The 17,742-nt window shown below is 33.3% G+C and overlaps 1 protein-coding gene across 1 annotated transcript in view; it reads left to right on the top strand.

Moving 5' to 3' along the window:
- SI (sucrase-isomaltase) overlaps positions 1-17,742 on the top strand; it is an 88,925-nt gene that overhangs the window by 54,188 nt on the left and 16,995 nt on the right. Inside the window, exons 31-39 of the mRNA XM_075547877.1 lie at positions 1,369-1,497; positions 2,594-2,704; positions 3,394-3,456; positions 5,416-5,532; positions 7,327-7,414; positions 8,321-8,459; positions 16,210-16,343; positions 17,382-17,416; positions 17,605-17,721. Of these exons, the coding sequence (XP_075403992.1) occupies positions 1,369-1,497; positions 2,594-2,704; positions 3,394-3,456; positions 5,416-5,532; positions 7,327-7,414; positions 8,321-8,459; positions 16,210-16,343; positions 17,382-17,416; positions 17,605-17,721 (933 nt within the window). The remainder of the gene's footprint in view (positions 1-1,368; positions 1,498-2,593; positions 2,705-3,393; positions 3,457-5,415; positions 5,533-7,326; positions 7,415-8,320; positions 8,460-16,209; positions 16,344-17,381; positions 17,417-17,604; positions 17,722-17,742) is intronic.

The following is a 17,742-nucleotide window of genomic DNA, read 5'->3' as shown; positions in this document are numbered from 1 at the left end:
GTAAACTAGAATGCAAGATAACAGGGATTATGCAGTATACTTTCCATTCAATTTTCAAGAGACAATGTATTCCTATTTCTACAAATAATCAGTTCCTGAATTTTAGTTTTTAGTAGCAAGATTAAGGAATTCCTGATCATTCTTACATATAAAGGGGTAGATATGTGGCATATAAGAACACATGCAAATTAAAAATCCGGAAGATTTCAGTACAAGGCATATTTACCTGTAATATGATCCCATATATGCTTCTTATATTACTAAGAGGAGAATTGTGTAGATGGATGATGTAGAATTATGAAAAAGGACATTTTTAATAAATGCTGCTGTCGTGTAAGGGTTGGACTGCTAACAGGTTTGAAGGCTCAGATTTACCAGCTGTTCCTTAAAACAAGGGGAAGCTGTCTGCTATTTTAGAAATGTATGGCCTCTTAAAGCCTGTACATGGTCACTATGAATTAGAATGGACTTGGAGTCAGTGACTGTTTTCGTTTTCTTTGACTGTGGTCATAATCACGTAGTTAAACACGGAGTTGCTTAGGGGCGAAAAGAAAAAGAACCTGCCAGAAGCTCTATGGGAGAAAATCTTGGAGATACGCTTCTCTAAGTTTTATATCCAAGAAAACTCACCGGGGTCATTACATCTATTCTGTCCTACAGGACAGCGAGGACTGAGCATTAACGCCAGTGCACACACAGCAATACATTCGACGTATCATTTGGAGAAGAAATTTAGCAGATACTATTAGTAGAAAATAATTAACAATATTTTATTGAAACCGAAGATGAAGATTCCATGATAAAATTCAAGCACACATTTTCTTAAACATATTTTAAATACCAATCTATAATCAATACTCTGCTTACTCTTAGGCTGCTAGTTCCAGGAATGACTTTGGAGGCTAATACAAAAGTAATCTGACAATAATTAGTGAATTAACTAACAATTATTTCTCCTCATTTGCCAATAACGAGTAGCAATCAGCAATCGTGCCATATTTGTTTTATAAGAACTAGAAATAGGGAAACATCTATTTCTGAGTATTGTGTACAAAATTATATGGTGCCATTTAACGTGATTTTATGGTTTCATAAATCATCTTGCTCCTGTATCTTCCTGTCTCCCTTGAAAACTGTAGAAAAGAGTACACAGATTTGTAAGTACTCTGAATTCTAAATCAAAACCACTAAATAAAATATTGGCAAATCAGAGTATTTAGATTAACCTATTCTTAGAATGTTATTTGCCTTTGGCATACTACTTTTATTCCTTGAACATGGACTCATTTGATTAATGCTTTAGGATCAAGTGGCATTTTCACATTGCTATTTCAGAATTATGATATAATGTTATTCTCCCATATTCAGGATGTCCAATACACAGATATTGACTACATGGAGAGGCAGCTCGACTTTACAATTGACGATGAGTTCCGTGATCTTCCTCAGTTTGTTGACAAAATAAGAGGTGAAGGAATGAGATACATTATTATCCTGGTCAGTATTTTTTATCTAGTTTGTCTGTCTTATTATTTTGGTTTTATTAATATTGCTATTCAAGGATGAAATGTGTCATCTAAAATAGTAACTATAGAATTTTGTATCCTATGCCCAGATATAAAACATCCTGCATTTTATGTAAGCTGTCACAGGTTATCTTTGTACTTTAGAAAAATTCTTTGAGTTCCGACAAAAGCTAGTGAATCACAGGCAAGCTATCCTCCAGTAATCATGCAAGCTGCCTGAAACCTGGTCTCAATTTACAGACCCCATCACAAAGTATTGGTGAATTTTCTACTTCTATACAATTCTTAAATCAGTCTCTGGAGTTGCGTCTAATGCTTGTTGTGGTAGTCTGGATAGACTAGAGAAACAAATTCACAGACACTCATATGTGTATAAGAAAGAGCTTTATATAAAGAATAATTGAATAGTGAGAAAACATCACAGCCCAGTCCAGATCAAGTCCATAAGTCCGTTATTAGTCCATATGTCCAATACCAAACTACAAATTCCCTTCAGACACATGAAACACATGAAATGATGCCAAATGTAGGAGGCTCACAGACCAGTGGGTGGAAAGTCTTGTGGATCCAGTGGTGGTAGAAGTATCAGTGCTGGCAGGCATCTCCGCTTGGCTTCTTCAGCTCAGGGCACTAGCTGCCAAATGTTGGCAGGCTAAACTCCACCCCTGCATTCTTAACCATCTCAACTTGACAACAGATTATGTAACTACAACACTTGCCATGTTTATAAAATGCCTTCAAGTTAGTGATGGAAGAAAAACCATGCTATTGATAACTCATAGAAAGCAAGTTATGGAGGTGGAAATCTCACAGACAAAGTAAAAATAAAACTAATAATCCTTCTAAACTTATTTATAATCATAGTTCATGGATTTTCATAATAACTTCCTTCCAAAAAATGAGAGGACATCTAACTAGACTATTAATTAGAATGCAATTTGTCAGTCTATGTGAGAACTTCATATGATACATTTTGTAATGAGCAATTGTGATGTTTTATGATGGCTACTCTAGTGGCAATATTTTTACTTCATTTTTACATGGTTTCATTTTCAATTCAAATTTAGGATCCCGCAATTTCTGGAAATGAGACAAAGCCTTACCCTGCATTTACAAGAGGGATCCAGAAAGATGTCTTTGTCAAGTGGCCTAACACCAATGATATTTGTTGGGCAAAGGTATTAAATTCATGCCTTAAGCTTTTTATAATAAAATAAAAAAATTATTTTATGGAAATATTCCATCTAATTAAAATATTAACAACTAAATTACATTCAGAGAGGAATAGAGACATAGGAAATGTAATGAGTTACTATGTAATCAATGAAATAATGTACATTACTTGAGTTCAATTCAAATTATTAAAACCAAAGAAGTCAAATTATATGCTCAAAGACTATATTTTCATCTTTAAGTTCTATTGTTTTGTATTTCCTACTATATTTTTGTGTTTTATTAAAAATAATACAATTATTAGTAAAAATTTTAAAAGTTAACTTATATTTTTAAATCTGGAAAAATTAAAAATAATTAAATAACATTCTATCTTAAATTAAATTTATGTATTCTCATTAAATAAAATGTTGTTTAGCCATTTGGGTTATATGCATTGTTTTAAAAATCATCACCTAATATAAAAATCAGAAATTCCTCTTGTTTGGTTGTCATAGCAAATAATTCACTAGCATCTGAAATGGAATTGTTTGCAAAAGATACATATATTAAATAATACTTGGCAAAAGTTAATGGAAGAAATTATTAAGTTGATGATCTTGAATCTACACTATGTATTAAAACACTAATAGACTTCATTTTTGTTACAATTAAATCATGCTAAATTTCTTTTTCTTTTTTTCCCCCTTTCTAGGTTTGGCCAGACTTGCCCAATATTACAATAGATGAAAGTCTAACAGAAGATGAAGCTGTGAATGTAATTTTTATATTTATTAATTACCTAACAGAAAGAAATTTAGCAATGAAATTTGATCATTTTGACTAGTGATTCTGTTTGATTAATACTTCCTTTAAAAATGTCAAAGGCTAATTTTCTTATATCCTATATCAAAACATTGTCAGATCAATTTGACTTCATTTTTCTTGAATACCAAAACTTGCCAGTTATTTTATCAATCAAATTTTTACTTTATCACATTAGATCCAGAAGCAATTATTTTAATGATCTCTGATAATCATTAAATTTATAAAGAAATGTATGTGCAGCTACATTGCATAACCTGCTGTGGAATGTATGTGTAATTCAATGTGTCAATTCAATATGTGGGCCTTGCAGATGAACCTGGGTGTTCTGCTCAAAGTCCAAGGAAGGATGAGAACTATGGGATCATCCTTATTTAAAACTAGCCGAATCAATTTTCAAGTATATTAAAAAGAACACTAACCATGCCATTGAGGCAAGAGTCAGGGTTTACCTTGTCTGAGGGGAGGGAGGCTTGCTCACTACACTTGGATAGCGGTGGTAGTGTCCTCCTCAGATGGGTGTGTGGGCAGCTTCAATCTGCAGTGGCTTCTAGAAGGCCCTGGTGATGTAGCAATTCCAGCAGTCAGAATGCAGCAGTAGTTTGGTGGGAGAGGGATGTTGTTCTGCTCCTGGAAAGATACACAGTCTGGAGTCTTCAAAGGAATAATTTTACTGTATCCCATAGGGTTAGATATTGGAACAGACTAAATGGCAATCTATTTGCTGTAAAGTCTTCTAGAATGCTTTTCCATGAAAGTTATAGAGTATTTCAACAGTTATTGGATCAATTCTCTGAATAAAATGATTTATATTAAAAGTATGAAAGCAACCACCTAAAAGAATAAAACAAAAATGTGAAAAGAAAAAAGAGTGAAAGTTTAAACAAAGTCTGATCTGACCTGTAATAATTCATCTGTGATCTGTGGAAGATCCTAGCATGGAAAATCGTTCAGTATAACTCCACTAGGCCTCCTTCAGGTGATAAAATTAAATTTCTTTCTAATTGAAAACACTCCATGATGTATAGATACTTTGTAAATCTCTATATCCTCTCTTATCTGTGCTTACTCTATGCCCGCCATATTCTGTTCACAAATGAAGCTCTCCTGGAAGTGACTTGCTACTCCTAAAAATCTGAAGGAGCATTGACTGATGATGCCATGCATTCAGACATTGCCATTTGCTTACTTGAACAAAATCAATCCTCTGCTAAAGTACAGTGACTCAGGTTTTTTGCTGACTGGCAAGTAGGGAATTTTCCTGGGTGGTGCCACTTTTCTGTTTGGTGAATTTGGGCATGAGAAATAAATAGAAACAGTGGAGATAGTTTTTAAAATATCAAAACAAAATAAAAGAAACTTTGCCATTGAGTCAATTTCTACTCATAACAACCATAATGGACAGATTAGAATTGTCCCAAAGATTTATAAGGCTGTAAATAATCCTGTCAGCATTTTCTCCCATTCAATTACTTGTGGTTTCCAATCTCCAACCTTGCACTTAGCAGGTGACTTCTTAACCACCACACTGTCATGGCTAATGTGAGGATAGTAGGGTGTTTTATTAGTTCACTGAATAGATACATTTTAATTAGACATCCCACAAGGATAAATCTGCTGGTTAGAGCTCTCCCAATACTGAGGTGAAAATTCGTATCACCTGGCATGCAAAAATTACATTCCTGTGTTCTTTTAAGTTGGTTCGTTGGCATCTACCCAGAATGCGCTATTCTCTCTCCATCTTTTCTTCTACAGCACCCAGGTGCCTGCATCAGAAATCACACATACATGCATATCAATAGGGTTCCTTTCTTTATCACTAATGCATAATTTGTAAATCTGACACATGATTACTGGTAGAGAACCATAGGATGTTTGTAACATGTAAGTCTGATTTTTTTTTTTAATGTAGGCTTCCAGAGCTCATGTAGCTTTTCCAGACTTCTTCAAGAATTCCACAGCCGAGTGGTGGATTAGGGAAATTATAGATTTCTACAACGACCAGATGAAATTTGATGGTTTGTGGATTGTAAGTAATCTCTAAAATGTATCTATTACATTATTTTTTGTCATGCTTATGCAAAAATCCTTACTTGATTTCACTGTCAATAAAGTGTTCTTTGTGTAGTCAGTTCACATTTTTCCCATTCAACCTTCTTGTGAAAGGGAATTCTATCATGTTTGCAGGCATTCCTTCGCAAACATTTTTATCTTAATCAAGTAATTACATCACCTATTTTCTTGTTGTGAATATTGATTTTATTGTCATTCAAGAACAAATTCTCACACTCAAACAAGTATCCATTCTTCTGTACAAGAAAGCATAATCACTTTAAAATGTATCAAGGGATTATATCAAACATTCTGCCTCTTTTAGATGTAACTTTAAATTGGTTGCAGTAGGATTCTTTAAAAGGTAATTTTAAAATAATCTGAAAGGAAGCTCCTTTTCACACAAAAATACAAAAATTTTTACATAACACATCCCTAAGTAGTGAATATGCTGTTTGCTAGTCTACTGGATTTTCAACAAGAAAACTGGATGAGGTCAGTGATTTAATCAGCTGCTGAGAGGTTGACAGGGAAAACACCCCACAACTCTTGGGAAGAAGACCTGTGGTTAATATTGATAAAGATTATAGCCAAGAACTATGAAGTAGTTCAACTCTGCAGCACATGGGATTGCAATGATTTGGGGCAGAACTCTTTGGGCAGCTAGTAACAAGATATATTTGCTTATAGACTTGCTAATTGAAGAAGTCTCCACTGAGATGCTGTTGTAGTTATATGAGAGCCTTAAGGATATAAAATTAATGCACAGATTTTTTAAATTATTGGGACAGCTATGTCAGTTTGATGTACAAGATCAGGTATTTGAATGGGCTTTAGACTAAGTGAGCCTGCCCCTGGAAATATCTGGATCCAGAGAAGGGAACCTTCAAGGGGTCTTCAGAGTTCATGGAAGAATTTCATTGTCTTCTCATCCATTTTCCCACAAAATTTTAGCATAGAAGTATTCTCACAAACTCTCCATTTAGAAGTGTTGATATTTAATCAAATTAAGTTACATATTTAAATAATAATCCCTTCATTTGTGCTGCGGAATCTTGAGACATACGCTCCATAGAGCTCATCCTCGAGGTGTTCTGTATTTGTAAACTGTAGCTTATGGTTAAGAAAATAAAAGTAATTTGTTTCAGTCTCACAGGCCTTGGTGGGTGAGAAGAAAGTAGTGTAGAAGAATAATACAGTATGCAAGATTTCCTTAGATATAGTCATTTCCTTTCTTTTTTCATTGCTGCAGACAAAGCCTGAATATATATAATTCTTTAGAGAAAATTATGATGATCAAAAAATTTAAAATGTAGCCAATATAACAGAATATAAAGTCTACACTGTGAAAATCTGAGTTTATGTTTGAGAAACAAAACAACAACTTACTATTATATGTAATATTCACTCCACAGAGAAGAGCAGGGGGCATTATATATTTTTGAAAAGGAAGCACTGATTATCAAAACGTTAAGTGAATTGAACTTAACCAAATTCTTATATTATTGAGCTTCCTTTTATTTTGTGGCTTTAAAATAGTGAGTAAATTTTAGTATGCTTGCACTACTGGATATAGGATATGTGAATTACATATCAATAAAACAAATAAATATGTAGGTAGATAGATAGAAAGATAGATAGATAGATAGATAGATAGATAGATAGATAGATAGATAATTGGCTTAAGTTCCCAGTTCTCTGAATTAGTCTCCCCTCCTAACCAATATATGTTCTGAGCTTTTTCCTTTTTCCCCTTTTCTTCTTCTTCAAGGATATGAATGAACCATCAAGTTTTGTAAATGGAACAACTTCTAACCAATGCAGAAATAAAGACCTAAATTATCCACCTTATTTCCCAGGTATTATATATAGCTATTGTTATATCTTTTATTTCATTATGCTATTGTTATTGATTCATTAAGTTACCTACATCTAAGGACTGAGGGATTGGATTCACATTCCCAAGTCCCTCGTTAGTTTGTACACATACTCTATACATTACCTATATTATTTAGCTCTGTTTTGAAAAAAGCCAAGAACCTTTTTTCATCTACATAAATTTGTTTGAAAATTGATTGAATTTTTTTTAAATCATTCATTTGGATCTCTAAAAATTACCTTCCCAGATTTGAAATTGTAAATGTTATTTAAAGTTATATGAACAAAGGAAACTTTTCTTTCCAACTTGATCTTATTTTTGTACTGAAGGAATACTAATAGTACTACTCTGCCCCATCTGGCCTGGGAGCAGAAGAACTCGCCAGTCCTTCTACATGTTTCCTCCTTCCCAAGTACAGACAGTAAGCTGCGTGACCTGTATCAATGCCTAAATGGTACAGTTCCTTAAACGACACCTCAAACTGAGCAAATGAGCATCTAAAGATAGTATCAGCACAGTTGCCTGATTCTGAACACCAGAGAATGAGGATACAAAATGAATTTTTTATTAGAGATCTTTTAACCAGAAAATTTCATCTAAATACATAAAAAGTAAGCATTTAAGATTGTACATATTTTCAGGTTTTTTATTAGGTTGTACTCAATAGCGGCATGTTTGTGACTGAATAGATTACTAATTTTCTAATATTTTTCACAACTTACAATCACACACAAATTTAATTTTGCATTTATAGTTTTGTACACAAAGTATACAAATCCTAAAATATCAAAAATATTTAAAATAATTGTTAAAATATATAGAAAAGAATTGTGAAAAGAAATATAGAAACCTCCATAATATATTCTTTTTAAAAATTTTTCACCAGAACTCACAAAAAGAGTTGATGGATTACATTTTAGAACCATGTGTATGGAAACTGAGCAGATACTTAGCGATGGTTCATCTGTTTTGCATTATGACGTTCACAATCTTTATGGATGGTCACAAGCAAAACCTACTTATGAGTAAGTAATGTTCGTAACTGGCATCTGTCTCCTTTTGGCCCTCAAGTTTTAGATTTAACATGATCTACTTGAGGAGAGTTTTCCTGCTGACTTATTGAATAGTCTTTTCCTTATCATTTGTCCTCTGACCTTACTTGTGCTTTCTTAGCATGTCAAATAATTATGGGTACCTAAATTTGTTTTCATATCTATCTGTCTCTCTTCTTAAATATTCTCTCTTTGTATTTTGTTATTGTGATCCTTGTCTGTGTGTCTTCCTTAGATTAATTGGGAGCCATATTTATTTGCTTCCCAGTTTAGCCAACTCACATAGCACCTGACAAATGATAAGTGTTCAATTAGCAGATCAATTAGCTAGGAGTATATCAATGAATGAAGAACACATAATTTGATATCTGCAGGTCATGGAAATTCTGCTAAGCATATCAATTAATTATGACCTAATTTGAACATCCATGAATACTCAAGTTTCTCAAACTTAAAAACTTTATCTTTTATTTCATATTCTGAAAAGCTGCCAAATGAGGCTCCTGCTGCTGAAACATACTATTCTTTGAATGCAAAGGCTTTACCACAAACAGTTAATAAAATGTTCTACAGTGGTAGACATTATTCCATAATGTTGTATAAAGTAAGAAAAATTAAATGTTGTATAAAGTTTGTGGCTGTCAAGTAGGGTACTTACTAACCACATGCAACATTGTGGGTTAGACTTTGGGAAACTAATCTCAAGGTCAGCAGTTCAAAACCACTAACCACTCTTTAGGAAAAAGATGAGGCTTTCTACTTATCTAACCCACAGGGGCTGTTCTACCCTATCCTATAGAATTGCTATGAATCAGAATTAATTAAATGGCAATGATTGAGAGAGCCATATGTAGTAACTGAGCAACAGGGTATATAAATTGTCTTTACTTTTAATTAATCACAATTTATATTTAATTAGCTCATTTAGCTATTAGCCACTGCAGTAGACAGTGCAGCAACTCTAGGACACCGGGTCTTGACTGTGAGCTATAATTACCTGTAGGCATTTAAAAGATGCTGATTTAATTGGTCTGGAATCTCATCTAAGCATCTGGATTTTTCAAAAATTCCACAGGAGATTCTAATAAGCAGCCAGAGTCCCAAACCACCTCTTTTTATAACATGACTGAACTTAGTAAAATAATGAAAACCATTCTGAAATAAAGAGTATGAATAAAATTCCCCTCTTAGTCAAACATGTTTGTCTATTTCTAGCACCTAATTCTTTCTTAACCTAGAGTAAGAACTCAGTAACTGCTTGGTAATTAATAAACCATTACCAGAACATTCTGTCATTATTTTTTCACTGATTCCCAAAGCTTGGACAAGACATTATGTAGAATTACTAGGAAATTTACTGTTAGTGAACAAACTAGTAGTTAAAGAAACAAAGAAAATTGAACAATTGTATTGGCACTTCATTCACATATGATATAATTCAATAGTTCAGTCATATCAAGAAGAGTTGTACAATCATTACTACAATCAATTTTAAAACAATTTCTCCTCCCTTGATTTTAGTGTAATTGTTTTTATTATGCCATGAATATATGCAACAGATATTATCTGATTCAACAGCTTCTATATGTATAAATTCAGTGGAAATTTTTTTAGAAAACGTTGCTTTCACGACTAATATTGCTTTCAATTGATTTCATTGAAAAATAATAATGGCCCAAATTATTCTTGGCTAATCCTCACTTTAGCATCAATCTATAGTTATTATAAAGAATAAAAACATTGAGACTTTACTGATGGTCTTGTTGAAATTATTCCTGTTTTGAAATGAAAGGCTATAGTTACAGACAAATTAAAAGAATGGACTTCTCTCCAAAGAGAGTGTAAATTAAGCTTCAAGAGCACATTAGTTCGCCTGGCACGGTTCCTGACACGTTGTGGATGTTTAGTACATTTCAAAGGACCCCTTATTTCCCCATTAGCTCTATCAAAATTGCATGAATATATTCTAGAATGATGTGAGCAAATGTTTGAGTAGGTGCTATCAAAAGCTATGTAGGGTTTTAAGTCTTATTTTCACTCTTAAGTAAAATTATGAAGAGGAAATCCAACCCTTTTTTGCAGAATATTATGTAATACAGGAACAAAGTGAATTTCCTCACAGGTTCACTTTCCCTCTATCCATGGTTTATCTTGTGGGAAAAGGAGTAATTACATTTTTGTATCGACAATTATCAAGATTCGTCACTTTTAAATATTCAGTTAAAGACCCTGACTTACACATGACCCCAGAACACTCAAATATTAGTTTTTTACAGTTAGATGGAAGAAAAGTTAAACTCTCAGAAAACTATGGCGATTAAGTATATTTATTATATGTTTATAGAATGAAACTAATCAAAATGAAACCCAGTGCCACTGATTTGATTCTGACGCATGTTGACGCAGGACGTTCCAGAGTAGAGCTCGGGTCCAGGGGAATTTCTGGGCTGGAATATGGAAAGCTGTCCCTTCATGGCTTTAGTTGGGTTCCAACTGCCAACATTCAGGATAATAGTTGAGTGCTACCTTGTCATTTCACGTTGGAGCCATAGCCTATGTAAATGACGTGAAAAATAAATTGCATTGTATATTTAAGCATGATGGAGAGTAAAGACTTTGAATCTAATTTTGAAAACAAAAAGGCAAGCAAGAATTAAACACAAAAATTTTTACCTTCTATTTTCTAGAAATCAGCATATCATTTTTCTTTTTATGACTTATTTTATTGTTTTTTAAAAATTATTTATTTCTTTTAAATACTTTTATTGGGGGCTCTTACATCTCATCACAATCCATACATTCCTCCAATGTGTCCAGCACATTTGCACATATGCTGCCATCATCATTTTCAAAGCATTCTCTTCCCACTTGAGCCCCTGATATCAGCTCCCCATTTCTTCTGCTTCCTTGCCCCACCCGCCCTCCTTCAAAACCTTTGAGAAGTTATAGATTTTTTTCAATATCATACATGATCCTCCTGCCCCCCACCCACTTTTCTGTTATTTGTCCCCCTGGGAGGGGGCTCTAGATTGATCTTTGTGGTCAACTCCTCCTTTCATCCACCACCCTCCCCTAATCCTCCTGGTATCTCTACTCTCCTTGTTGGTCCTGAGGGGTTTATCTATCCTGGATTCCCTGTGTTGCGGGCTTTTGTCTGTAGCAGTGTGCATGCTCTGGTCTAATCTAATTTATAAGACAGAATTGATGTCATGATAGTGGGGTGAAGTAAGCACCAAAGAACTAGAGGAATGTTGTGTGTTTCATCGGTGCTATACTGCACCCTGACTGACTCATCTCTTCCCTGTGACCCCTCTGTGAGGGGATGTCCAATTGTCTGCACATGGGCATTAGGTCTCCATTCCATGCCCCATCCCCTTAGTTCCCCCCCTTCACCTTGAGTATGGTTTTATTCTGGGTCTTACATGCCTGATATCTGATCCCATTGAAACCTCATGATCACAGAGGCTGATGTGCTTCTTCCATGTGGGATTTGTTGCTTCTGGGCTACATGACCGCTTGTTTATCTTTAAGCCTGTAAGACCCCAGATGCTCTATATTTTGGTAGCCAGGCACCATCAGCTTTCTTCACCACATTTGCTTAAGCACCCATTTTGTCTTCAGTGATCATGTCGGAAAGTTGAGCTTGACAGAATGCCAGATTTTTAGAAAAAAAGTGTTCCTGTGTGAAGAGAGTACTTGAGTTGAGGCCCAATGTCCATCTGCAACGTTAATTATTAAAATATAGATAGGAGTATATAGTTCTATTCCCCTCTCATTTTATGTATATATATATATATATATATATATATGTGTGTGTGTGTGTTTACATATATACATGCCTGTATTAAGGCCTCTATAAATGTCCTTTGCCTCCTGGTTCTTTCCTCTATTTCCTTTTTACTTCACTCTTGTCCCACCATCATGTTCAGCCTTCATTCGGGTTTAGTAATTCCTCGCTGCTACATGGCCCGTGATTGAGTCCCAATAGGCATCCTATGACCTTCCTTCCACTGATTTAGTTCACTTGCGGTTCCCTTGTCCCTGGATTGGTCCCCACCCCCCTTCCTTTCTCCCACCTCCCCTTCTCCCCAAGAACCATTGGTCCCATTCTTTTCATTTCCAAATTATTTATCTAGCCTATCTTTCTAGATAGACATTTAAAAGTGCAAAAAAGCAGGCAAAGTCAAATAAAACAACAAAGGAAGTAAAAACCAACAAAACGATAACAGCGAAATAACAGTAACAAAAAGAAAGTCATTGACAAAAATGGAAAATTCTATAAAAAGTTCAAGGTCTGTTCGTTGGCCTTTTTAAGTGTTTTCCAGTTGAGTCTGATGAGCTTTCTCCCAAGTCTGTTTCTGGTATTTCCCTGGGGGTTTCATCCCTCTGTTCCCCTGCTGCTCTTCTGCAGCTGCTATGGATTTGTCATTGTACTATAATTTGCTTCTGTGCTCTTCATTGAACAGAGACCAATAAACAAATAAAAGAATTAAATCGTATATTTAGAAACAGGATATAAATAATCTTGAGAAATACAAATAGATTTAGAGAAGGACCTTGGATGCCAGTGAAAAATGGGAGGTTTATGACATAAACCCCATAAAGATATTTTTCTCAATATTCAATTAACCTATTATTATTTAAAATCAAATATTGTATGGCTAAAATAAGTCATGTTTCAAATGTAGGCTACATTTATTTCAAAAATTTCCTCAGGTGTATGCCCCAATTTTTGACAAATATTCAGAGAACATATGATCATAAACCCATATCTTCATCTTTAACAAAACCTTAAAGAACCTTAGACATTACTTAATAGTTTTCAGTAGATAAAACTTAAAGAAATAAAATGTTTTACTCATTAAGGGTTAACATTATTATATTATTTAAATAAAATACAGGATTTCTGAAGTCGTAATTTAGAATAGAATTTTAAAAATAAATTATTTTCTCAGGTGCTCTTATAAACGAGGTCCATTGGTAGCTTTGAAAATTTTATTGCTATAATTAATATAAATACATATAAAATAACTATTTGTGTGTGGGTGGAAGAATTACATACTGCAGAAAGTATCTTCATACATTTTGTTTAAGATGAAAACAGATTTAATAAAAATAAGCATGAAACCTCAAACCTTTAGATTAATTTAGAAGTTTCCTTGGTTAGTATAACAATCTCCAGTTTTGACTTTCTGTTTATTAACTGGTTCATCCCCTGAGCTGATGCTGAACAAGTTTCCTAGGCATTCCTTAGGAAAGAGTAAGTCCTAATTGACATTAATAGAGTTGACATTGATGCAGTTTTCAACTTAAAGAAAGAGATTTGAATCCATAAACTATTCTTGTGATTTAGATTGCCACACTGACTTCTTCCTAAAGGAAATTTCAAAGTTAATTGTTCTATGACCATTAAAAATAACAAAAAAGTTTTCAAATCAGGAAATATTATTACCAAACTAAAATTAGAATTTTATTTTCAGATATAATGGTGAGTGTACTTGGGTTGTGTGAAGGAAAGTTCATAATCCTAATATAGGAATACAAATAATAACTTCTACTTTCTGATAAATAGTTGGATAAATTAGGTTTTCAAACAGATTTTCATTAAGAATATTGAGAAAAACTATCTTATTACACTTTATTTGCTCTAAAATGTATCAGTTTTTTCAATTTAATTCTACCCGCCCAGGAGATATAAGCCTCTCTAGTGTGTTTCAGGAGGCCTAGGAAAGAGGAGGCTTTTTACTCTGTCTAAAAAAGACTGAAGTTAGTCTCGGAAACCCACAAGTCACACATTTGTTCAATGCAGCATGTTTTATTTAAAGATTAGAGGGAACATTCTTCTAACAAAGACATTTGATTTCTTTGGACATAATTCTTGTGAAAAATGATTTATGCAGAATTAGTCTCCTTCAGGAATATTAAAAAGCATATGTTAAATTATAAGTTTTATACCATGTACATTTTTTACAAAGCAGGAAATATAACAAACTAAAAAATTTCTCACATGAATGTATGTCACTTATGTGAATATCTTAAAATTTGAATAACCTTGACATTGTAAACAGTATGGCACCAGTCAAATAAGATTAATTTTGTTTGTAAATAAATCCTATGAAATATTTCTATTGATCAGCAATGATCTTATCTACATAGATGTTGATTCCTTGTTAAATAGCAGCAAATCATATCAAATATATCCTTTTATGTCTATGTAATACAATTTTAGTGTTCTATAAAGATTTCAGCCTTTTTAACCTTAAAGGGCAGTTATAACTTGTAGGGTCATTATGAGTCTCTACTGGCTCAACTACATAGAAGGATATTTTCATTAGAGTTGTACATCAATCAAACATTTCTTAAGCTTCTGTTATATTCCTACCACGTACTGTATTAATCATAAATGATGCAAGGAAAAATAAGTCGTGATCCTCAACCTCTGTCATCTGAAGTCCTTTTTATATGAACTTTATAGGAACATGGGAATGAAATAGTAGAAGCAATATGATTCATACTTCAACAAGAAAATGATAGATGCTGTTGATTTCATGATAGTGAGCACTTAAGTCTACCTGTTCAATTACTTACAGTATCCTCTCCTGATATAATTTTGCAGTTATTAAGAATATATAAATATGTTATAAAATATATAAATACATTATATAAACATATAAATAAAAATCATTTATTTCCTAATTAATTTATAGTAATTATTGTTCCATTTTCATACTTTAATTGGGAGAATCTTAGTTTATTCACAGTCATAGAAAATATGAAGATGATAATATATAACATTGCATTCTCCTTATCATGAAATATGTTTTTACATGGATAATTAAGATAATAATTAAAGTCACTTTGGAGACTGGGGAGAAGAGAAAAGAAAAAGAGATTTAGTTCAGGATTCTCCTCATGAGAACTGGCTTGGATAGATTTCATGTTTAAAATAGGACATGTGTCATTTTTGCCTGTTATCTTTTGGATCTAGAAAATGTTTGGTTTCTTTCAATGCGGAATATTATGGCAGAGATTCTCTTCAGTGAAATGTGTAGATCGTGTTGCCCAGGTAGAGGACAGTTCTACTCTGTCGTCTAGGGTCACTCTGAGTCCCTACACTCTGAGAATAAACAGGAGGGCCATGGGTCTTCTTTCTTAAAAATAACACATTTCAGTAGCACATACATTCATTTAAAAACTCCTAATATGATTTGCTTACTTGTTTGATTAAACCAAGAGTTTGCTTGCAGCTATGGATCAACCATTAAAAAAACAAAACTAAAGAATATAAAAAGGCAGCAATGATGTGGTGTCGAGTTGGCCTCACAAAGACAGCATGTATTAGACACTAGAAATGCTCCATAATTTACTTACCTTTCATCTTTACAGGAGCATGTTCCAAACCTTTCTATAGCAACACTGTGTGTTTATATACCAAAGATTGCACTAATTGTTGAGTGTAAACAATTTGTACCAGGCAGGGTCCTGCAAAAATATGTTGAGACCATTTGATATTTGCATGTCACTGTAGTAAAAGTTGCAGGGAAGAAAAGTGTGTTAGTGCCAGCCAGGGATTAATGGTATCCTGAGAGCAAACATAAAAAGAAGAACTAAAAGACGCTCAGATACCAGAAGCTACAGACCCTTTTTATGTTGTCATAAACAGAAACTTTGGGAGAAAAAGACCTCTTGTACAAACTCATGAATATCTCATCCTCTTTCCTAGTGCAATACAGCAAGCAACTGGTAAAAGAGGGATTGTCATTTCCCGGTCCACATATCCTACTGCTGGAAGGTGGGCAGGACACTGGCTGGGAGACAACTATGCGCAATGGGACAACATGGAAAAGTCGATCATTGGTATGCTCCAGCCACCGTCCGTATTACTATTCTTATAGTTTTTGTAATATTATTTTCTTTGGCTAGTGCTTGCTCATATATTTTATAAGTCCTCGCTACTATTCTTTTAAATTTTGTAATAGGCATTTTCCACGTCTAATTCTTGCTCATATATAAGCCCACTTAAAATTCATGCTTTTAGCATCTTTGATGTCAGCAAAAAATCATTAAAAAGCTGTAACCCAGGAACTATTATGAGAGAAAAATAGAGACACTAATGTTATGTAGCTTGTTTATTTTGAAATGATAATTTTACCAGTTTGGGTCTCAGTTTTCATATTAACAAAATAGGTGTTGGAAAGATACTATCTAAAAATTAGAAATAGAACTAGGTAGAAATTTTTGATCGTAGAGGACAATAATCACTGATATTAGCCAATGAATCATTTCAAATCACATTTTAAAATACATTATTGACAATAATTGAACAAATATGAACTAAACCATGAAAATCTTCAATGCAAACAGGAAATTTCCCATTTTTCGGCTTAAAAAGACTTTCACATTGATTATTTTATTCATCGAAAGAAATATTTAGAAATCTCCCTTTAAAGGGAAAGTTGAGAAATAAAAGTGTTCTATTTAATTGAAGTGATCACTCTTTGTATATTTATTAATAATAAAATATTCAATTTGGTTCAGCTCAGAATAACAATGGTTGCATAATTTCCAAGGCCGTCTCCTTATTTTGCAAATATGAAACCAGAAAACCACCCACATGGTCCTGACAATGTAATGTCTTCATCACAAGGTGTGCTTTCAATACGCCCTATTCCAAGTGCTGAGAAAACTCAGTGTCCTGTGTTTCTCATATCATTAACCATACTCAGTAAAAATATGTATGAATGTAAAAAGAAAAAATAAAGAAAATGATATTAATTACAAAAACATTCAATTGATTTGGAGGCTAATATTAGAAAGAATATCTTTATAAAAAGGACTATGAACAAAACTTGAAATACATGAATTTCTTAGACTATTTTTCCTAATTTACTTTAGGTATGATGGAATTTAGTCTCTTTGGAATATCTTATGTAAGTAGCCATATTCTTTTTTATCATCGTTAAATATTTATATTAGGTTAAATATTATTTTAAAATTTGTTTCAAATATTTTATGGACATTTAATATTTATTGAAATTTATTTAAATATTAAAATATTTATGTTAAATAATTAGGAACAATGAGCTGAAAACTAATGAAATATAACCATATATTTCAGACTGGTGCAGATATCTGTGGCTTCTTTAACAATTCAGAATATGAACTTTGTGCCCGCTGGACGCAACTTGGATCATTTTATCCATACTCAAGAAATCACAACATTGCGTTTACCAGAGTATGTAATTATTACCTTGAC

The sequence above is a fragment of the Tenrec ecaudatus genome, chromosome 4 (genome assembly GCF_050624435.1).
Source record: "Tenrec ecaudatus isolate mTenEca1 chromosome 4, mTenEca1.hap1, whole genome shotgun sequence".
Taxonomy (NCBI): domain Eukaryota; kingdom Metazoa; phylum Chordata; class Mammalia; order Afrosoricida; family Tenrecidae; genus Tenrec; species Tenrec ecaudatus.
The sequence above is the reverse complement of the archived record's forward strand: the minus strand, read 5'-3'. Positions and strand labels throughout refer to the sequence as shown.